The sequence below is a fragment of the Neolamprologus multifasciatus genome, chromosome 11 (genome assembly GCF_963576455.1).
Source record: "Neolamprologus multifasciatus chromosome 11, fNeoMul1.2, whole genome shotgun sequence".
Classification (NCBI taxonomy): domain Eukaryota; kingdom Metazoa; phylum Chordata; class Actinopteri; order Cichliformes; family Cichlidae; genus Neolamprologus; species Neolamprologus multifasciatus.
The window spans coordinates 13,746,494-13,769,726 of record NC_140449.1 but is presented as its reverse complement, the minus strand read 5'-3'; the positions used below and the strand labels follow the sequence as shown (position 1 = coordinate 13,769,726).

The window sequence follows — 23,233 nt, the reverse complement described above, 5'->3', positions numbered from 1 at the left end:
GTCAAAGACTACATGGGGGAGAAACTATGACATGAATTGCTTGATTCTCTTCTCTTCAAAAATGAAAAGAAGCACTTTGTTGCTCCAACTTTTCAGTGACTTCAAATCAAACTAGTTGTCAGACTGAGCGGCACAGACAGTTGCAATCAATGAAATTGGCGAGGTGTTTGAAGGATATTTCTTAGGTGTTGATTGAGTCACTGACTCCCGGAAAATGCTATTAAAGGGTAGATTGAATCCTGGAAGAAACAAGTCATTCTGTATTTAGGTGAAGAGCCTGGGATTCGCTAAAACATAAGAGTGCACGCTGTTGCTCAGCCGTCAGTGACCTAGCAGCTGAAACTAGAGGCCTTCAAAGCATTTACTTGCAGTTCAGCTTGTTTAGAAGTACTGTGCGAGCTGAACGTAATACTTCTTGACAGCAGCGAGGAATTATCAGTGAACATGTCGCAGAAAAGTTACCGAAAATCTGTGAGAACACACAGATATTTGACAAGCTAGCTAACAAGGACATCTTGTCCTCCCAGCTTCATTACCTGGGATTCTGAGCTTGTTCTATTACTTTAATTGCAGTTCCATGGGCCACTGTTGTGCAAGTAGTTATACAGCAGAATAGTGTCCTGTTTCTTCTCCCAATTAAATTTGACAACTTAATGTGAATTTGGGGGATTTTAAACCAAAATCTTCCATCTAACGTCCATCTAATTTCACTCTCAGCATGTTTTGTTCGTTGAGCTAAAACCGTGTGTCCAAAGCAATCTGGTAATCTTTCAGAAAGACTCTTTCAGCAGTTTAAGTTTTTATAGACAAATGATAATAGGATGCAAAATAAGCAGTAGACACAATGAAAACAGCAGGTCACAATCACAATTGATGGCTTTTTGCCTCGGCTGTTGTTTCTTTAAATAGAAGACTAAGGTAGATCAAATCAACACAGATGGCAGTCTGCTTCACTGTACGCAGAATTGTATTGTGTTAGGTAATGCCAGCACCACTGTGCTGAGGAAAAAAGCAGCAGATGATGGAAATCTAAAAGGCCTCATGGGCAGACCACTAAAAAAACAAAAAGATAATTGTCTTATTAATGCTGCAGTTTGCTGTGCAATAACTGATACCACAAAACCTGCTTGGTGTGATATATAACATTTTGTTCAAGAGGGATGTTCGACATCAAAATTTTAGAGTTGGGATGCATTCGCTGGATGTTGGGGAAAGAAAACTCACAGTGAATTAGATGCAAACAGCTCAATATTTCCATGGCAGTTTATACTCGGTGGTTACAATAAAGCCATTTTAACCATCACACGTGGAAAAATTTGCAATACATCGAGTATATTCTATATATCTCCCACCGCTACCATTAGGTTTAAAAATGGACAGGGAAAAAAAGAACAAAATGTGAAATAAGTCAAAAACCCAATGTATGGCATAAGTGGCTACATCCATCACATGTAGCACTACTCCAGCACCCGGGGCTTGTTGTTGCTTATTGCTCATGTCTGTGAGGAAATTTCTTAAGGTGTCTGGCTCTAACTTTCAGGTCATTGCAATGCTGCAGAATTTGAAAGCCATCAAATGGATCCTTGATGGTATTCTTGTTGTAGATAAGAATCTAAAAACAATCTAAAAATCAATTTTTGTCATAGTGCAAGTATGTATTTGGTGCTTCAAGCAAATGAGATGAATAAGAGTTTCTTTTGGAAATGCCACAGATCAATACAGCACCTCAAACACAGAGTTACACTGAGCCTTACTGTTGGCTGCATATGTGAACAAACTGTAGTAACGGCACAATATCAAGGCCTCGATGACAGTGGCTATTGGCCTCAAACCAATTTGGTGGTGAAGAACTGGATCAGTGCTAGGACTACAACTTAGAGCAGCCTGTTTTTGTTTTGTTTTTTTCTAAGGAAAAAATGAGAGTAATACAGTGAATAGGTTGTTGTGGCAATTTTGGCTTCAATATGAGCTGCATCGTATTTGACTAGACCTTTTTTGCACATTTTATTTATTCGTAAGTATTTCTGTAGCTAATATAAACTCTTTATAAGATGTCTTTGAACTGGATGTCTCACCTGCCTTAAAGCAAATGTTATGCCTGAAAGATTTTTATTAGATTACAGGGCCTTGCTTTCTCAAAATGGCCTTTTAAAGGATATGGCTTTCTTCAGAGGCTCTCACACCTTTCCTGGCATTAAATTGCAAGGGTATTAGAGGTAACTGGGCAAGTGTTGGGATTGAATAAGTGATGAAAAAGCAGCAATGGTAGCAAAATACCTGCATTATTAGATTTTTTTAATAAGGCACTTTAAACGTCATCTTAGAAATGGCGGTGTTTTTAAAAAAAAAAAACAGCTTCTTTCTTTCTCTATGGTGATGTGAGACTTTTATTGCAAAAACCTTTGGACAGACACAATCAAAAGCAGTGTGTATAGGCATTTATGTTTTGTCTTTAAAAAGCTGGGTGAGACACTCATCATCATTGTGTCAGTCTGTCTTAAAAGCCGTAAGTAAGAACTAAATGTACCCCTTTTCCCTTTTTTCTGAGATCTGAGACGATGTTTGAATGTGAATATACTTTTTTTAAACTAATAAAGATAAAAGCCTGAAATTTTCACTGGTCTTTGTTACCATTAAAATTAATCAGGATCTGTAATTTGGGACGGATACACCAATAAATGTCTAAGTATTGGCTTGTTAAAATAGGCGGAATAATAGATGATGGAATGACCCATCTTTCAATTGATCTTTAAGTGATTCACGAGATGTAAATCTTCCAGAAGAAAAGAAGACTCATTGGATGTGTTTCTGTAGAAGAAATTCCACCTAAAATTGTGGTAAATCAAAGCTTAACTTCTGCATAGACTAGATCCAAACTTGCTTTATACGCACAGCCAGCAGCCTGGTAGCTCTCGGGTCGTAAATCGGATAAGTGTCACCGTGCATCGGGCTGAAAATCCATACTTATAGGAGTTATTTTAGTGACACTGGGCCCTTTGTTTATTTGTAATAACTATGCAGCTGTGACAAAAGACCACTGTTTCAGCCAGCATTAGCATGCAGATTCTCTGGTGTAGTGCTACACCATTTCTGTCAGTACAGTGTGCGTATTGTTTTGGACGGAGGAATGCACTGGATGTCCTCTGCTGTGGGAGCTGGCCAGTTTAACGGATAGCTGTCAGAGTGGACGATTCAGAGTGTGGGGTGGGCAAGGCTCTACAGCAGAGGGGAGGGAGGGGGGGGATTGCTCCCCCCCTTGCCCCCCATAGAGCCGCCCCTGAGTTGAAGCGAAAAAGTGCCACGATGGGAAGATAATCCGTTGCCATTGTCAAGTTTCAGAGTGATTGTTTTAAAACTGCTCTTGTAAAGTAAAATTGTTGAATTATTGCAAAAAAATAATAATTCAAGAGTCTAATTACTTGTGTTTGAGTCAAAACTAGTGATCCCACCTACTACAGCACACAAGTAGAGCCCACAATGTGGTAAGAGCACCTGAGAAGAGAGTAGTTAACTTAGTGAACATTTTTCAGTTACTCATGTTTCATTCACACCTTTTCCAGCTCACTGGTTGGTTTCATTGCAGCTAACATGTAAATTGTATTAGCTCTGTTGGTCTTCGCTGCAGCAGGAAGGCCCTGCTCTCATCAAAAGAAGCCATTGTGCTGCTCTGGGTTTGTTGTGTGCCATGCAGGCCCAAGCCCATAGATGACCCTTGTTGTTTCTCGCGCAGGCCTGAGTGAGGCAGATGCGAACCAGAACAATGGCTGCGTCTCGGAGAAGCCAGCGGTGACTGACTCCACAGACCCCCACCAGTGTTGGAGCCCCGCCAGCACAGCTGACCCTGACGCTGCCACACCACGCCCCCACCTGGTCCGCCTCTTCTCCCGAGATGCACCGGGCCGAGAGGACAACACCTTCAAAGACCGACCCTCCGAATCGGACGAGCTGCAGACCATCCAGGAGCACAGCGGAGCGGCTTCAGAGTGCGGGTCGGAGAGCCAAGAACAGGACCTAGATTAGGCTAGCTTTTTTTTTCCTCCCCTCCCTTTCCTCTATTTTTTTTCTTTTTCCTCCTCTGTCGGCTCTCATTTAAGAGAGACGCAAGAACCCCACATTTGACAAACACAAGCGTAATACCAACTGCTAATACAACCATGGCATCCGCAAGCAGCTCTGCACAGGCCGCCTTCGGCCTGGGTCGGAGGAAGAAGAACCCCGGCCTCCTGGATCAGATTGGAAAGTTCTTTGGAGGGGACAAGAAGAGGAAGGGCAAGGTGAGGAAACCAAGAGATTCAGTCCTTCTTATGTACCTTAGTTTGTTCTGCAGAGTGGCTCCCAGAACCACTTGTTACTTGTGATTCGCTAACACACATTGTTAGAATCTGTTGTCAGATATCTGTCATGTATAATAGTGTTGGTTTTACTGTTGATTTTATGTTAAACCAAAGTCTGACATTGTCACGCGATTCACATTAACTGGCTGATCCTGAATCGACACTGGATAATGACTTTGGGCGGGAGTTATTTTCTTCGGTTTTTTTTGTTTTGTTTTGTTTTAATTCTAAAGACGCTGTGATTTTGACCCATTTAAGAATATTTCTTTATTCTGTTTATTTGAATGGTACTGACATTAATAGCATTTTCATCTTCAGTCAGATCTAATATCTCTAGATGTAACGTTATAGTGTTTCACATGTTGCTGTCATTAAGCTTGTTGTTAATTGGAACGTTTGTCAAACTGGAGAACAGCTCAGTTCAGGTACTTTTTGCAATGATGGTGATGATAAGCTGGGAAATTCACCTCCTTATATGTAATTTTTTTTTAAGCTATAATTTGATAAACGAGCCACAGGGAGGTACTTCACTACTGTTTGCACGTTGCCACAGTCTGCTAAGTCACTTTCAAAGTTGAGGATGAAATGATGCTACAACTGATCAAACAAGTAGTACATGTACAGTGTATTAGCATATAAATAAGTATATTAGTGTAGGAGCTTAATATCATCCCAGGTTTGGGAATATACAAGTCTGCATCCTATTAAGAAAGAACAGGCTTGTCTGGCAGGCGAGCGATTATGAAGCATCTGAGCCTGCGCTGCTTTCTAATAACCATGTACTGCGATGTTGTCGAGATGACCTCCTTTATGAACAGTAGCAAATCTTTAACAGTATTCCTGTGAGGCCCACTTTGTTCAAAAAATTAAGAAGAAAGAGAGAAAGAAAATCCCATTTTTTAAAAAAACATTTTTTTTATATATGTTGCTATAGTGTCTGCCAATAGTCTGAACATTTATTCTCCTGGCACCAGTCTTGGCAGCGTTGCCACAGCTCAGCCGGCTCCACTCGCTTTCGGTCCATTCAGCGATGCTCTCTGGAGGTGGTGACAAAATAGAAAATTCCAAGCTTCAGCACCTAATCTGGTTTATGAGCGCAGAGAGTTTACCACACAGCGCAGTATATCTACTTGTCTTGATGATGCTACTGCAGCAACCTGAGCCTGCAATGTAGTTCTCTGAGAAAGAAGAAATGGAAGTGCGCTTGATCTGTATGATCCATCACGAGTCACGTCTACTCGCTGTGACAGCTGTCTGAAAACATGATAATAGTTTGAAAGGAATCATATGGTATGGCGAGCTTATTCCTGTGGGCAACAATCTCTCTCTGATTGTATGCTTTTTCCTTTTGTAAAGCTCTTCTAACCTTGCAGAGTGCTAATCAGAGTGCTTTGGCACATAATAATTGCAGAGAAATCATTGAACAGCATGAAATATGCATTTTTCCCTTTGCCTTATGCCAGCCATGAAATTGTTTTCAGTGTAAGATTCAGGATAAAATGGGGTTATATATATATATATATATATATATATATATATATATATATATATATATATATATATATATATATCACAGTTCTTTTTTTTTTTTTTTTTTTCCCTAGCCTGTTCAGATGATCAGACATTGTTTTACTTTGGAAAAAAAAATCAGGGAACATGTCGACAGAACAAATTATGAAGCGTTCGTGTAATGTCAGCTCTTAATTCGCTGCCGTGTTTGTTTGATTTTTCTCATTCTTGCCGTGGCCATGAAATTGTATCTTATTTCTCGTATTGATGGCGAGTCTACAAAAGACAAACTATAAATATATATTTATGTGTTCACCGAGGATTTGCCTTCAAATGAACGAGTGCTCGCATCTCAAGTAAATGATAGGTTGGTCTCACCTCTGTTGCCTCTAGCAAAACAAACACAGGAAGAAAAAAAAACCTGCACTAATTTTTGGCTGCAAACATTTATTTTTCCAGAAAGATTTCCTCTTAAAGACAGATATTTTTGAATCTCAGTATCTAGTCTGTGTGCACAGATTCTCCACAGACGTTCCTGATGCATACTTTGACTTGCGGGCTGCAGTATTAGTAAGACAGATTGTCTCAGTGTTTCTCGTTGGATTGTGAATATGCATGCTTATTTCAGTAGAGTTGAATTGTTTTCATACCGGCAGATGTGGAGTCTATTGCACACTGATCCCTCATGCTTATTAATGTTCTTTCTGTCTGATTTATTTACATATTTTTCAATCTAAACCTGAGTCGGGGCTTTGAGAAGATATAAAGACTGTCCCCAAGTAGTCTAAAGTTGTTAGAAGACGCCATAAAAAACAAACTCAGGTCTTAGGACACAATACAGCTGCAGTTAATCTGCATCTGATTAGTGATGGGATTTGATTATTTCAAACAGGGATAATGATGTGCTAATTGGAGAGAAAATTACGTTTGCATGAGCATTAGCTATTCAAGCAGAAATGAAGACTCGTAAAGAACTGAGAATAATTATGAAGTCTTAATTTGCCTCCTAATTTGTTGAATGGCATGCACAGTGAGTCATATTCTGGTGCAGTAGTGTCAGGCTTTTTACAGGACAGCTCACAGCTGGAGCCCAATGTTTTGAGGACTCTTATAATGCCAGTGTCTTGGGATGGGGGAGAGGGGCTCTGCGACCCCCTGTCTCATTGCTTTGCTCACCTCAGGTTCTCATGTGATCCATGATCCAGTCTGAGATTTTATTTAAAACAACAGTGGCCCAGCAATAATCCACTGCTGTGTAATGCCTTTGTAATAACTGTATCTGCTGTGACCGGTGATCTGTTCCTAACCTGACCTTGTTTAAGCTTTTTGGATATTTGCTTGATTAAAACTCTTTAACAACATCAGCGCTCTCATTGTTTTTGTTTTAACTGTGTTTGGCTCAATGTCTCTTTCTTGTTCTAAGTGCAATAAATTATTTTAACTGCTCTAACAACTGGTAACTCTTATTTACTGCAGATCAGAGGGGAAATAAGGGTGAAAAAATCGTGTTAAACTATACTTTTGGTTGTAAAGGCTGAGCCAGAAGACAAGATACTATATTACACTGTTCAGTCAGTCACATAAATATGAGGCGTTATTGGAAAGCTGATCTACTTTTTATTTCTACTTGGAGCTAAGTAATGGATGACTGGATTGAATTGTTTGTATGAGTCTGAAGATGAAATGAAAAGATAAATCAACAGAGCTGAGTTCAGTGATTACCTAAAGCTGATTGAAAACAGAAGTTTATGTTCAGCCATGTAAGACCAAGAAACAAGTCGGCCACTGTGGCACAGTAACTTACTGCAGACTAAAAACAAATGCTGTCTTTTGAGGAGATTGGACGGCAGTTGGGGGGGAAAAAAATGTACAAGCATTTCAAGCGTTTCCTCTGTGTGTTTGGGTTATGCACCACTTGACAAATATAATCAATCTAATAATGGAAGTGTGTGTGTGTGTGTGGGGATAAGCATGAGGTGGGAGGAAGCACTGAAGAGGTTTCAATTAAAACAAACAAAAACAGATTGTCTTGTATTGCTATTAATTGGTATTATTAACTATGACTAATGATTTTGACTTTAAAAATGTGTTCTGTTTTGGGTTTGTTTGGGGTTTTTTTGTTAGTTGTAGCTACTGTAGCTGGTTTACCTCCAACTCTTACCTCCACTAAGTTAAAAAAACAAAAAGTGGGTTATAATTTTAAATGTGGTGAAATGATAGTAATACTGAAAATTATTGGAATTTAAAATGAATAATAAATGTTCCCCAAAACTTGGAACCACATTCAAATGAATGCTACGCTACTTTCAACTTTGGTTGCTCTAAAAAAAGAAAAAAAACTGCATAGGCTACACTGAGTACTAAGTGATAACCACAGTGGTTTGACAATTTAAAAAGAAAATACAATTTGTAAGTTACAAATTACAAATAACCAAATATTAACTTTGTTTATTGTTGAGGACAACAATAAACAAGACATGTCTGACTACAACTTAGTTTTGATATGGTAACCAGTTATCACTCTCTTGTAAGGTGCCAGTCACATTTATAATTTCATAGGTAAAAAAGACAGTCTATTAAGTCTTATTAAAGGCAGGATAGGCAATTATGACAAAAGGTAAAGAAGTAATGAAGCCCTTGACAAGTGACCACTTTATTGCAGGATTAAGCTAGGTGCTAGCTAACGGGCTAACATCGACCTACTTCTGCTGCATAAATGGCTGCCTTGCTTAGTCACTACAAAACCGGTAAGGGGGAGCCAAAATTGCATGGTTGTAGACTGGTGAAGCGGCTACAAAAGAGATGAAAATTTAAGGTTGAATTTACATAATGTTAGCCCAGCTAACAAAACTGAAAACTCGAGTAAACAGTTGTTGTAGCCCTCAAACTGTCATAGTAGTCTTTGTGCTAAGCTAGTAGTCGCTTAACTACATCGCCATATTTAGCATGAATGAGAGCTCTGAAGACTCGACAAATAAACATAAGTATATTTGACAAATGTCAAACTATTTCATTAAAATAATAATGGCAGCTCAGCGCAGTCTCAATTAAGTAATGGAAATAGAAAAACATGTGAGTATTTAACATGAAAAGTGGCTGGCACAAAGAGCTAAAATCTCAGGGAACTTTAGCAGACACTTAAATGAAAGCAGCACACAAATCCATAAACTCTGTCACACCTGCTTGATGTTGTTTCTCTTCAGACATGAAGCTATCAGTGATTGCAACCGCCCTTTCTTTCAGATGCCAATTAAGTTTAATAAGCTGAACAGCACCACTGCAGAAACGTAGTTTTAATGCCTCCATATCATTTGCTCAAGAGCCGAATGGCTCCATTAACAGCAGGAGAGGCACTAATGGACGACCCCGCCCCAGTGTTGCCAACTCCTCAGTAAGGAAAATCGCTATTGGTTGTCCTAAAAGTCGCTAGAAGTCGCTAAATGACGTCATCACCTAATTTGCATAATTGGTCATGCTAATGTAATTGTAACCTACGCTGCTGGAGAGAGAAATAACATCATGGACGAGACATAAAGTGAGCAAAAAACGTCCTAAATGCAGTTAGAATTTATTTAGAACTACAAATTAAATTTCTTTTAGCAATTATTGTTTTTTGTAATGTCACAATTCCAACCCTGCTCCTTTACCCGGGCTTGGACCGGCAAAAGTGACCCGAAATAGGCACTCTGGTGGAGTTACTTTGTGTGTGTGTGTTTATAAGTAGTTTTAAACCTGATCCACAAAACAGCATAAGAGTAAAAGAAGAACTGACTGCGTTACAGCACCCGCTGCTTGTTGAGAGTAAAAGCGATATGCGCTTTCACATCTTTTTTTTAGCGACTTTTCTTGGGAAAAAAGTCGCTAGGGGGTCTGAAAACTCGCTAAATATAGCGACAAAGTCGCTAAGTTGGCAACACTGCCCCGCCCCCTGTTTTTGTTTTGTTTTGTTTTTGTTTTTTTTGTCCTCTCAAAACTAATGTGTAATATTCACTTGAAATGTAGATGAAGCACTCACAGGAGCAGTTACGGAAGTTATTAGGCACATTTTTCACCAAATGATAAAGAAAATAGAAGAGAGCAAAACAGAGAAAACAAAAGGAAAAAGATTTACTCTCCTCAAAGGGGGCAACTGACAGAAAATGAGGATATAGCAACAAAAATCCTGCCAATTTTTACTTTTTCTTCTCCTCTCAGTCACTGAGATCACTCAAATTCCTCAACTTTTTTCATTCACACCTCCACTCACACATATGCATTAAAGGGTCAGCACTGAAGCAGTAGAGAGCAACGAAGGCATCACTGAGGAAATGCGAGAAGAAAACAGGGCGTCCCTGTTTCTGGGAAGTTTTTTTGTAGTTTTACATTTTTTCTTTCTTTCTTTTCTTCTTTTTTTTAAACAAAACCCATTAAAGTTAGTGTGTGTGACACCAGATGGCTCTCAGATTGCGTAATGGTGGTGGCAGTAAAGTTTCCCCCCTTTGGTTACCTTAAGGTTCTTTGATGTGAGGTAATGGATGTGAATCCTCCTCTGCCACACACACACACAGGTTTTCCTGTTACATTAGTAGGGTCACTGAAACTGATGAACGCACTAACATTAGCACACAGTGAGTAGGTGGAAATGAATTTAGTTCCTTTTTCTCTGGGTTGCTGCTTATTGCCGCTATTTGTGTTAGTTTTATGCATTTCACCTGCCACCTTTTTGTGTCCCCGTGATGTTTGCATCAGTTAAATATTTTAAATACACCGCAGTTCTCACACAGGCATAAAAAGTCACCTCGATGTACCCTTTAAAGCATGACTTTAAAACAATTAGCTGCATTTAGTTCTACTTTGGGATGAGAATTACTCTTTATTTTTGACATCAACCCTTTGACAGGAGAACACAGACAACTCCAACAGCTCTTTTGTACCATTTTTGTTTTGAATAGCTTGTGGCCAGAGGTTTTGCCCCTAAAGGTTATGAGGTGACGTGCAGTGATTTTGCACAATGATATCATCAGCCACTTCTGAATACACCACGACTTTCAGGAGTGAAGACATTCACACCTTGATGCAGCAGCACTGTCTATTATGAAACACTCTAAAATTAAAACTAAAATTAGTCATGTTTCAGGTAGTTAACACCATATGTGACATTATTTTCAATTGGCTAAAGTAGAGATTCATGAAATCCCAACCTTGCTGACATTTATTACTAGCCACACTGAGTAAAGGTCAGTGAAGCCATATTACTGTTATGCTTCCTTCCCTTTTCTTTCCAGGGCTCTTTCCGAGGCGCTCTCTCCCCAGGCCCTCAGAAAGCTTCTGCAACTTCCCCACGTAAGCGCGGGGCCGAGAACGCCGTGGTCCATTTCTTCCGCACAATTGTGAGTAATCCCTAAAATGAACTGTACCTTAGAAACACTCATATCCTCTCACACCACACATTTCACATTGAGTCAGACATGTTTTTTGCCAGCGTGGGCTTTTCTTCCGTTGTTCTTCAGTGTTTGTGTCTTTACTCTCCTATTACTTCCTTTGGTCTCTAACTAAAAGCCTTTTCCGCCTGCGTCATGAAGAATGAGTCAAATAACGTTTAGTCAAACAAAGTTGAGTCCTTGCGGCGATTTGGACACTGCAGAAGTGGTGGCGTTGAAAATGTCATGAGAAAACCCTGCTTTGATTTAGGGACTTGTATGATACAGAAAGTAAATCAAGATAATCGCCTAAAAGTAATCAAAGTAATCGCCTTTAATAGAAGTTCTTGCAGTTAACGGTCTTTGCACCCCATTGTGGGACTTATCGAACAGTGCCAGCTGCTGGTTGGTGGACCACACTGTGCGTTTAGCATCTCGTGACATAAAGTGCCAATTCTTATTGGCTATTCGCCTTTTTATCAATTATGGCATTTTGTAGTCACAAGATCTGTTTATTTAATTGGAACTGTCTCATTTGCTGAGGTCGACGTTAATTTGCTCGCCGTTATACGTGATGAACGATTCAAGCGGCGGGAACAGGCCACCGTTCTGTGAAAACCTTCTTACCTTCTGTCATTAACTCTTCTTCAGGTGTCCCCTGCCCCTCCCAAGTCTAGGGTGAGTCTGTTTTACTTTGTTAAAAGGATTCTGCATTTATGTTTGATTCGAAATGACAGCTGCAATAGGCTACAGACCCTAAAGTGCACAAGCAGTTAAGAGGATGGATGGTATATCATAAGGTCTAAAGACACTGAATAAAAGTACATTTTTTAAAAATGTAATGTTTTATTTATTGTTTTCTAATAGAATCAGTTTCAGGTAGTAAAGGTCAGCTCGTTGAGCATCGGTTGAAACAGTAAATACAGATGAGATGTGTAAATGTGCAGAAACAGCCTTGGGGAACATATATGTGCAGCTTTATGCTTTGTGGGCAATGCTTTCCTTGCTAAATGTCACTAAATTTGTGCTCTTTTTGATGTGAGCATCTGCCTTGCTCCTCCTTCCTCTACCTCCCTTTGCACCTCCTCTGCACCTGCCTTCCCCTCTGTGACCCTGTGACTCCCCTCCTTCCCTCTGGATGGACTCTCCTACCTGCCTCCTCTCCTTCCCATCCCGCCTTTGCACTGAGTAAGACACCCTTTTTTTGCTATTTGTCTCCTCTCTCTCCTATCTCTTGTCTTTGTCTTTCGCTTCTCTACACACCCAGTGGAGAGGACTAGCAGCCAAGATAGGCCTGGTAGGTGGTTTAAAACACAAAAAAAATCCAAATGGAGGTATCATGCCTAATTAAACTTGAAGGAAGCTGAGTTCATCTTCTCAAACTGCCTTCAGCATGATGCCTGTGGCTCTCTTTCCATTTACTCTCCATCATCCACTTAAGCCTTCATAATCTGTCCATACATCAGCGATAATGCCCTCATTTCCTTCCTTGACTTAAGTCCATTTTCAAAGTATATCAGTTCCATTTGGTGACCTCGCAGCCTGACTCATCCACATCATGTGCGCATATTGTGCATCCACGATAATACAGGCCTACTCCTCTTCATCATCCTTGTTGCATTTCAGAAATTACTTTGAGAACGACTGAAGCGAGGCCGCCTTCCGCTTCATTTGGCACGCATTTAATTTAATGTCTCCATCATGTATGTGAAGCAGCAGCAGGATGACTGTGGGTAAAAGTGAAAAAGCAGACTTGCTTAGGGGCTGTACAGAAATTACTGGCAAGGGAGAGAATGAAGTTGTTCTTTGGACCCGAGGTAGACAAGTATTCAAATTTGTTTAAATAGTTATTTATTACACAAGTATACTCACCAGCTACATTATTAGGCACACCTAAAGCTGGTTCAGGCTTGTGATGGTCTAATGATGTGAGGAATATTTTCCTGGCGCATTTTGGGCCCTTTAGTACCAACTGGGCATTGTTTAAACCAGGGGTCTCGAACCAGGCCTCGCTGGCTTGTGTCCTGCAGGTTTTAGATGTGTCCTTGATCCAACAGAGCTGATTTAAATGGCTGAATTACCTCCTCAACATGTCCTGAAGTTCTCTAGAGGCCTGATAATGAACTAATCATTTGATTCAAGTGTGCTGACATCTAGGGTTTGAGACCCCTGGTTTAAACACCACAAACTGCCTGACTATTGGTAGCAAGGTGCACCTAATAAAGTGCTTAATTACACTTTTAGAAAAAGCCTTTGTTTTTGTTTTCATCATGTGTCAAGGGTCATAAGGGTGGTACATGAATAAAGGCAATGGAGTAAAAGGATTTGAATCTGTTGCGAGGACAGCCTAATTTAAGCTCAGCTCCCTGCTGTAATTTTCAGACGGTCCCTAACTGCTTTTCTCAGAGCAGTCCTCAGTATGTTGGGTTGATTACATTTTTACACCTACTTGAAAAGAATGTCCAAGGACTTTCATCCTAGTGTCTGAAATATTACCAGATTGAAACACTGATTATGCTGATTAACAATCAGCACTTGGGGTGTTTTTAAAAGGCACACCGATCCATCAATGCAGGGCAGTTTTAAATGTCAACACCTATGATAATACGAATGCTCCTCTTCTATTTATCAAACAGAAGAAATGACATTCAAATAATCAGCACAAACTGGATTTGCTGCTTGATGGTTTTATGCATAATTCAAATGTTTGGATGAAAACCTCACCAGCGGATTGCAGCATATTCAGCAAACATTTACACGATTTTTAGAAAGCACACCAATCTATCACGAAGAAAACCATCCCTTGTAACTCTGAATTTATCATTGTCATATGCTGGGCTGGAAATCTCTTCAGGGCTCTCTGCAGAAAGCTCAGCCATCTCTTAATCCTCTGATAGAGTCCTTTAACACACTTTAATTCTTCTCTCCCACTGCCAGGGCCCCCAGAAGTCACAGTCTGCTAAAGGCAAGAAGGCCAGTGGAGGGGACGGCAAAGGCACCCTGACTAGGATCTTCAAAATGGTAAAAATAAATAAAATCACACTGCTTTCTCTGTTTCTTCATGCTGATTTTCTTCGCTAGTAATGCAAACAGAAAATTATTCTCCCTAATCCCTCTCCGTGCCTTGTCTTCTTCTTTGCCACAGTGATAATATCAGCAGCAGAGTGAGTAACCGATACTTGGTGGAGGGATACTTGAGTTTGAGTCACTGCTCGTTTGTTCAGCATTGATATGCTTAGAAGCCATTGTAATGTCATTGCTAAAGCTGGCAGCAGCAGAATAATAAGAAGCTTTTAGACACAAAGTTGTTCATCGTGCACGCTACAAGCTTTACGCCAGCGCTGATATAATCATGCAGAAGATCCACTTTTGATGAGGCTTCGCTGGGACTATTTCTAATGCTTATAATATAACCCCTTTTTTATGCTGTTACAAAATAAGGTCTGGCATTAATCATGTGACAAGCAATACAGTGTTTAGTTTAGTTTATTTCTTTTTTGTGTTCGGGAATGTATTAACTGGCACAAAAAAACACATTAGCAGCCAAAACATAGGAGCAACACAGGAGCTGCTGATCTCCCGCTGCCTCCATCTGTTAATGTGTTTTATTGTGTGACTCTCTGGTGTTTAAGATGCAGGTAATTTACAAACAGATGAGAGAACTGATGCAAAAATAATAAAGAAGCTGAGAAAATTTAAATGAATGTCACTTAGACAGACAGCAATAATGTTCCAAGTCTGTACTAATGTGTATCCCATAGATTAGCACTGGCTGATTGCATGTTTCTGTTATGTTAAAAATTTTATATGTTCACCATCAGCTTCACTTTGCTGCCTTCACAGCCCCTCCAGAGCAGTTCCTAATAACTAGATTTGTTTTGGTACGTCTTGAAGAGGAGTGTGAGTCTTCATGCTCTGCTAGTTATTTCCTGACAGGATTTAATTAGCCAGCAACTCTGACTTTACCTGAGATTGTTATTTAGCTTAGCGATTACTGAAGGTGGAGAGATATTCAAATTTCCCCTGGGCAGCATCCCCGTCTGTAGTGCTAAGTTGTTGTCAGTGAGCTACAAGAGTGTAAACAGCTCAGGAGGCGACGCACTCCTGGGACGCTCCATTTGAATCTTCCTAATAAGGCTGATCAGTGTTGGCTTAGTGCTATCACAGCAGCATTTCTACACATAAATGGCAGCAAGGCCCAAATGGAAGTAAGATAAAGTCATTTTTTCCATTTTTTAATTAGGTTTTCACATGTTGTCTCTGTTCGTTTTTACGTCCGAACACCATCGCTCCCTTTCGGGACAGATATCGAGTTTCATGTGAAATGGCTAGAGCAGTCAGCAGCCCCTGTTTTATGAATAAAAAACCTTGTACATTGCAGGATTATCTCCTACTGCAGTATGTAAAGATTTGTCTCATTTGAATAATCTTTATGCCTTTTGCTCTGCTTGCTTTTTCTGGCAGAGTAGCAGGCACGAACAAGAACAAGCGAGACAGGAAAAAAAAATAAATTCTATAAAGTCTGTAAAGAGAGAGCTCTGAGATAAAAGCAGCCTGTCTGCTCTGGACTCTTTTTGGGATGAAAATCAATGGGTGACTGGAAATCTTTGCTCTGAAGATGACAAAGCAAATGTATTTGCAACTGGCCAACGATCTTCAACCTATCCTGCTCTCATGTTTCGTCTGTGTTGGATGAGCCCCATCTTTTACAAACTCTGACTGATACCTTTCACAGACTTTTTCCCTAGTTTTGTTTCATTTTCTTACAATTCTGTTTTGCGTTCACACATTTTTTTTTTTACTTTGTGTCATTTTGAAAGTCACATCTGTCACTTGCATAATAACTTTTACCTCAGCATCAGACATTTTGCCATATTGCACAACATTGCTTAAATATATTAGATTCTGACACACTTTCTCATAATTCTAAATGGAAACAGCATCTCTGTGAAGGTTCTCAGTCATCTAAGGAGCGTCTGGACTTCTTTAAATTGCTTGAAAACGTTTAACCTCTCATCCGAGAAGCTTCTTCCGTTCTGAGGGTCAAATGGTGGAGAATCCCAGATTTAAGACCTGTGGGAGTTTCCCCCCAAAGAGGGACAAAAGGATCCCCTGATGATCCTCTAATCACATGAGCCAAGGCATGAAAACGGGTGTGGGTCCCAATCAGCCAGGGTTTCGGGTGAGCTCATTGTGAAACCTGGCCCCACCCTATCATGTGATTTCAGATGGCCCAGGATGTAAGTGGGCGTTAAGGCGTCTGGGAAGGAATCTCAAAACTGGATTATAGATGGCAAACAGTTGGTGTCGTAAACCACCGCCTCTGTTCAAAGATGGTCGCTCACACTGGACATAAATGGCCTGTTTCACTCCTCTTTCAAACCATCTGTCCTCTCTGTCCAAAATGTGAACATTAGCATCCTTGAAAGAGTGACCTTTATCCTTAAGATGCAGATAGACTGCTGAGTCTTGTCCTGTGGAGGTGGCTCTTCTATGTTGTGCCATGCGCTTGTGAAGTGGCTGTTTGGTCTCTCCAATGTAGCGGTCTGGGCCTTCCTCGCTGCACTGTACAGCATACACCACATTGTTAAGTTTGTGTTTAGGAGTTTTGTCTTTTGGATGAACCAGTTTTTGTCTGAGTGTGTTGCTGGGTCTGAAATACACTGGGCTTAAATCTGGGACTCTCCACCATTTGACCCTAGAACTGAAGCAGCTTCTCGGATGAGAGGTGAAACGTCTTCAAGTAACTTAAAGAAGTCCAGACGCTTTTCTTTCCAAGCTCCTTAGACCATGGAAACAGTTACATGTTTCAGTTACATTGTTATCTAAATGCATTTATATAAAAAATAAATTGAAACTGGCCAGAGGAGGTGGTTAGTTTGTGATATTACTCATTACACTGACCTAAATTTACTGCTCTTGAATTGAAGTTTGTTTCCCAGATGCAGGTGGGTGACACATTGGTCTTAACACATTGCTTATGACTTTAACTTTAGCTAATAAGATTTTCAAGCAAATGCATCACTTTCTCTTGTATTTTGATTAGAGTAAAGGTTTAAGATTGTGTGGGCTGTGGGTTTAACATTAACATTTTTTTCCAGCAGTCCGGGGGAGTCATTGGCTGGTCTCTAGGCTTGTGTGACCGAGGCCTAACCTGCTCAATTCTCACCTTAAATGATTACTCAGACTTGTTAATGTTAAGGTCATTGTTCAGTTTGAGAACATATGGGAGATAAAAAGCCTGAAGGTTGGTTAATTCATCGATGTGTGTCAATTTCAGGCTTAATGGAAAGCTGATGAAATCATGTATTCAAAAGAGAAACAGCAACTTATCTGGGCAGCTTATCTTTTCACAAGGCTGATGGCTTATAATGACCGTCATTCACAGTGAAGGCTGTTTTTTTCATTCAGAAGTTATTAGCTGAATGATCTATTCGTGGATTTGTCTGCAAAGTGCTTAAGTGAATACTGTAATTACACTCTGTGCAAAATGACCGGAGGGCTCTCTTTTAGTGCTGAAGCCGACATGTCATGTGCACATATTCATCATGTGTCTTGTCTTATGCAGGGAAGCAGGAGTGCTTCTCCAGCCAAACGCTGAGGTCCATCTGTACAGCCCCTTCCAACAGCACGACGGAAGGCGTTCAAGAGCACGGGGGGTGTTTAAAAAAAAAAAAAAAAGAGGAAGAAAACAAGGAAATCTTAGTCATCCCTTAGACTCACCTTCCCTTCCACCTCTGTTAACACTGTAATGCTCACTAAATCCCTCATTTCTTTCCACCCCACCCCCCCCCACCGCCCCAAACACTCTTTTGGCTGGTAGATAGCGACACAATCTGTCTCCTCCCTCCTTTCCCTGTATTGCATTGTGCTAAGTCTATGCAGTCATCATCACCGGTGTGAACCGTTTGCCGAAGTTGATCCCGAAGCCGCTCACATGTGCAGCCTGAACGCCCCCACCCCTCTATATATACATGTGTATTTGGGTTTCTGTGGACGTCTCCATGTATTTCTTTCTAACACAAGGTGGCTAAAACTGAAGCAGACCCGGAGAGCTGAAGGTTAGGGCCGGTGCAAGTCCGACTGACTTGACCGTCATTGCCGTCTGCCGATCGGGTGAAAAGACCGGGTCACTTCTGTTTTAGAGAAAAGCGGTTTTCTGTCTCGTCACGCTGTCTACGTCACTTAAGTTAAGCGTCCTGTCCTACATGTACGTTGATCTGCGTTTGTCATCATAGGACCTAAGGCTGAATCTGGAGTTTTGTTGTAAAAGTTTCTAAATTTTCTAAATTGAGTTTCTCCTGTAGTCTTTTTCAGTCTATGAGATAATGACTAATCTACCTGTCCACACATAACAGTGCAGTTTTCCACCTTTTTTAAAACCTTGAATCTGAATCACGATGCCACATTCAGACCTTTCTTCAATGCTTTAGTGTACTGTAAGTCTCCTCATCTCATTGCTTCTGTCTCCTGTTTGGCACAGATACTGTAAACTGAATTCATTTAAAAAAAAAAAAGCTCAACAATAAGTGCCTTTCCTCCTGACTACCAAATACAATGTGCTGTTTTTTCCTTCATGTGGATAATAAAAAACACACAATTTCAAAAAGGTGCTCTGTAACTAACTTTGTAATGACACATTATGAGGTGTTTTTGTTCTTTTTGACAATTTGTGAGTTTTCTGTAAAAAAAAACAAACAAGAAAAAGAAGAAGAAGCTCAGCAGCACCAGTTTTGTGCTGTTCCATCCATCTTCCAAAAGCAGCCATGTGTGATCTGCAGCGTCCCCACCCGCCCCCTGTTTGCTTGAGCCTTCTGAGAGCTGTGTTGTTTTTCTTTGTTCTGAAAGGACCCTGAGAATGAATGTAAACTTCCTCCTCATTACTGTATGTGTAATAAAACATGACCTGCCACTTAACTGAGAATAAAACATTTAAAAATATATATATATCTATATATATATATAAATATATAAAACCAGCTCTACTGACTGCATTGTGTCTTTTTGTCTAGAGCAGAAAAAGATGCATCTTTTAAAAAAAAAAAAAACCCAACAAAAAACAGTGAAACAAAGTGATGTAACAAGGTCACGCCAAACAAAGACATGCCAGTCTTTTTTTTTTCCCATTAAGCCTAAATTCGTGATTCACCTGGTAATCACTATTTGGGCCAAGCTTTCCGAGCTCATGACCGGAGCAGATGGAGTACCTGCTCGCTATTCTAGCACATGTGTAATCACACAGAGTATATGCAGTTTCATGTCATGCTGAAATTACTGAAGTACAAAAGCTTGCTGGAGCATTGAAAGTATGAATGCATTTCCCCCAAGAGGATACGTGTGAAATTCTCTTTACCACAGCTTTCATAATTAAAGTAGATAAACACAGCCCTCTAAACATGTTTTTTTCTTCCTTTTCCACGTCATTTTGGAGTGATTATTCAAAAGTGAATCAGAGGCCACAGAAACACCAGCCATGTAACAGCTGTATGAGTTCTAATTTGAAACTGGGGAAATCTATTGTAGTTGCACAGTGAATGGGGAAGTTAATGGAAAACAGGATGGAGTAACCCAACATGGATATTTGTCTGTTTTATGTGACGATATAGAAAAGAGGTACAGATAGGTCCAGAGTTTGCTGTGGACTATCAAACACTCAGGATGTGATTGAAGTGCAGACTTTCAAAGACTTTAAGAAAAGTACTGCATTAACTGTTCAGGAATTACAACCATTTTTAATATGTTGACCCCATTTCCAGATGCTCTGGAGTATGATTTTAATTATAAGGTCTGTTTTTAAGACATGCATGAAAATCCTGACATCTATAAGCTGAAGTTTCCTCCCTCGAGATGCTGAAAGTCTGGACTTCAACCGCATATTGACTGTTTGATTTAAAATCCCCACTGTGGTTTTGTACAGAGACAACGAAAAAAAGACATTTTAATTGTGTGAAAATTGTGCCAGGAGTTCCTACATCCAGATCACAAACTCACCAGTGAATAGATTACATCATGTTTGGTCCAAAAAACTGTTGTTGACTCGTTCTATTTCAACACTGGTGTTGGGTCAAATCCAGCAAACAGCTACTTTGTATTTTTATGTAGAAGCACTGCCTCTACCCAACAAATCAGAGCAAGGCCGGGCTTGTTGCTCAAGCCGACCACGGTTATGACTCCAGGTGCCTTCTGGAATTTTCTTGTTAAAAATGCTCCGTTTGAATCCACTCGCCAAAATCTAGTGTGCAGGTCTTGAGTGACTTATGAGCACATTCCCTGTCACATTTCGCACCTGCAGAGGCAGTTTATAAAAATAGCTTGATAGCTATAGCTTTTTTTTTTTGCTTGCACACTGACTCAGATAAGCAGCACAAAATCAGCAGGGGACCGCCTTTTTATATTGCCTGAATGCTCCCCCTGTGCAAAAGCAACTGTCCTCATTTGACTCTTGGCAACAAAGCCGATAAGCCCCCATTATCTAAAATGTCAAAACAGTTTATTCTATCTGTAATTCATAGTAATGAACAAACAACCAGCTTTAATTAGTAGAAAAATTACTTTAATCTTAACTTATTATGGACAATAGAAAAGAAGAAGAAACAGCTGTACATTGGCTTTGCTTCATAACAAATGCAACCTAATGCTCAAATTATATATATCCAATAATCTGTGTTGTGGTGGTTCATCAAAAAATATACCCCATCTAACTACACTATTTACAAAGTGAGACACAGTAAAGAAAAAGTGTTGCAGTCCTCAATCAAGAACCTGGAAAATGGCGCAGCTTTCACAGTGAGCCGCTGTTTTCAAACTAAAACATCAATCGAAAAGAAACATTTCACTCGGAGATGAAATATGTACAGTATAAATATGACAAAAGTAAACCAGTAGAAAAGAAGTGCTTTCTGTCTTATGTACTGTAAGACGGTTGCTTTTAGGCCATGACAGCAATAAGCTGCCTGCAGCTCCCTGTGAGCACACCACCGAAGAAGAGACGACACTGGTCGCTGGGGAGTTTCTGCAGCACGCTCCAGTTTCCTCTATTTCCAGCAGGGCCGGCATTAGAGGGAGACCTCTGTCTCCAGAGTGGAGACTTATCTAGGATGCCCGTGTTCCCTGAACCAAACCTCTCCAGCGGTTATCATACTGATGACAATCAGACCGCAGCAGAACGGATAAAAGTCATTAGGCCAATCAGAGGGAGCCAGACTCCCCTTGCTTTGATGCTGAATTGAATAAACAGCCAGGGACCGCTACAAGGACAGAGGACTTGAATGTACAGCATTAAGACCACCTGACTGATATTGTGCAGGTCCTCCTTGTGTTTCTGAAATAGCTCTGACCCATTTTTAGATGGAGACAGGCGCTATGGGGGTGTCTGTCTACAGTCGGGTGGGCCCTGGAGTTCTCCAAGTTCAGATTGTAGCTGCACAATCCAAGTGGGATTTGGGGAATTTGAAGGGCTTTTTGATAAGTTTCTTGAGTAATTTCTGAGAGGTGGCGGGGCTCCACTGCCCTGCAGAAGTAGGCCGGAGAGTAGAGGTGCATTTGGTCAGCAACAAAGCTTAGCTGGGTGCCAGGTGTCAAAGAAACATCCACATGAATGCCGAGATCCGAGCAGAACAGTAACGAAAAGAAATGATGAACGCTATTCACTTCAGCTGATGGTGGAGCCTCAAATCCGTTTCCAGCCACACAGCCCCTTTCAGAGGATTATTGTGTTTGGCAAAGCTTTGCTGTTTAGCCAGTAAGTGCTCATGAGACTCTGCAGTGCTTTCTGATACTTGGCAGTCATGCGGGCTGCGGTCAGGAGAAGACGTTCGGCCAGTCTCCTGTTGCTTCAGGAACCACTTCCAGGTCAAGTTCAGGGGTCACCTCAACCCGAGGCGACACTTCCTCTTGGCCCAGGGGCACATCTTGTATTTGACCTGGAAGCAGAAAGAGGGAAAAATGAGTGGATTTGCACGATTCTTCCAGTGAAATTCTCTTCAGCATTGGCAAAAACTCATTAACACACACGTTGGTAGAGCAGCACCATCAGCTCTGATGCCTGACTCAATTTACCAGTGGCTGTCATGCAAATGAGAATCAAAAGCAGCCTTTTCCTCTCTGCGCTGTTCCATCATTTGTTTTAATGTACCCTCATCCTCACTGTTAGCCTTCAGTCTGAAAAAACAGCACCCCCGACTACACGACAGGATGTGACAGACACAGAGAGTTCCTGTAAATATGATCTGAGACTCGTGTCACAGTATAAAACAACAATAAGTCAACTTGGCGGACGTTTTTTTTCTACCGCTACAGACCTCACAGTCCTTTATTAATATTTTAGAATCATTTCATTATCTGAAACACTTCAAACAAATATTCATTAGGCTGAATACTGTTTTTCAGAACAGAAAGGGCTGAAGCTTACTCTTTGAAGCAGACACATGACTCGAATAGCAAAGAGACAAATATTCCATTTTTTTTCCTGAATATTTTAACCTTGCTGATGAGCCTGCAGTTGTGTGAAGTCACAGATGGAATACTGGGAAGTATTCATATTAAAATATATAATATAGCTTTCTGCTTTAAAAGCTCTTTTTGAATTTTTCAATTCCACAATGACAAAATGTGTTAAGAGCAAAAAGATCATATCGAGGCTCTCAGGAGTGTTGCTGCCCTTATTCCTCACTGAAACAATGCTCAAGTCTGACTGAAAAGTGTTGAAATGAAAAATGAAAAGAATAAAAAAGATTAAAAGATTTTTTGGGAGGGGGGGGGGGGGCTTCATCTCTCGTGGTTTTACAAAGAATAAAGTAAAAGCTTTCCAAAGGGGTCATGGGAAAAATACTCAAAGTCCTTATGCCCATCATACACTTTGAGATGACTTTGAAAAGACAAGTCTGTCACCCTCTTACATCTTGCAACATGTTGATGGACAAAGACTTGATAACTTTGCAACGTGTGGGGATCTTGCAGGGTCATAAATGTAGACAATATGTTTCCAGCCAG

General features: G+C 40.5%; 3 protein-coding genes across 8 annotated transcripts in view; 2 read left to right on the top strand and 1 right to left on the bottom strand.

Annotated features, from left to right (window-relative positions):
• Positions 1-4,020, top strand: part of LOC146507961 (myelin basic protein-like) — a 51,619-nt gene extending 47,599 nt beyond the window's left edge. For both annotated transcript variants that reach the window (XM_085176552.1, XM_085176551.1), the window contains one exon: positions 3,731-4,020. In XM_085176552.1, coding sequence (XP_085032678.1) covers positions 3,731-4,020 — 290 coding nt within the window. The remainder of the gene's footprint in view (positions 1-3,730) is intronic.
• A 134-nt stretch (positions 4,021-4,154) lies between these two features.
• On the top strand, positions 4,155-18,851 carry LOC146507960 (myelin basic protein-like). Of its 5 annotated transcripts, XM_085176546.1 has the most exons (7): positions 4,155-4,274; positions 11,108-11,212; positions 11,894-11,920; positions 12,510-12,539; positions 14,180-14,263; positions 14,388-14,406; positions 17,811-18,851. In XM_085176546.1, the coding sequence occupies exons 1-6, from the start codon at positions 4,155-4,157 to the stop codon at positions 14,388-14,390; spliced, it is 369 nt and encodes a 122-aa protein (XP_085032672.1). In that variant the 3' UTR covers positions 14,391-14,406; positions 17,811-18,851. The 5 variants fall into 5 exon arrangements, with proteins under 5 accessions (XP_085032672.1, XP_085032676.1, XP_085032671.1 ...); XM_085176550.1 differs by lacking the exon at positions 12,510-12,539; XM_085176545.1 differs by lacking the exon at positions 14,388-14,406.
• The window catches only part of LOC146507959 (zinc finger protein 236), a 57,250-nt gene continuing 52,045 nt past the window's right edge, over positions 18,029-23,233 (bottom strand). The window contains exon 32 of the mRNA XM_085176544.1: positions 18,029-22,164. Coding sequence (XP_085032670.1) covers positions 22,043-22,164 — 122 coding nt within the window. The 3' untranslated portion in view covers positions 18,029-22,042. The remainder of the gene's footprint in view (positions 22,165-23,233) is intronic.

Coding starts and splice junctions, on each gene's coding strand:
- LOC146507960 (XM_085176545.1), top strand. CDS start 4,155: ATGGCATCCGCAAGCAGCTCTGCACAGGCCGCCTTCGGCCTGGGTCGG. Junction 11,921..12,509: donor CTGCCCCTCCCAAGTCTAGG/GTGAGTCTGTTT, acceptor CTACACACCCAG/TGGAGAGGACTAGCAGCCAA. Junction 12,540..14,179: donor TAGCAGCCAAGATAGGCCTG/GTAGGTGGTTTA, acceptor TCCCACTGCCAG/GGCCCCCAGAAGTCACAGTC.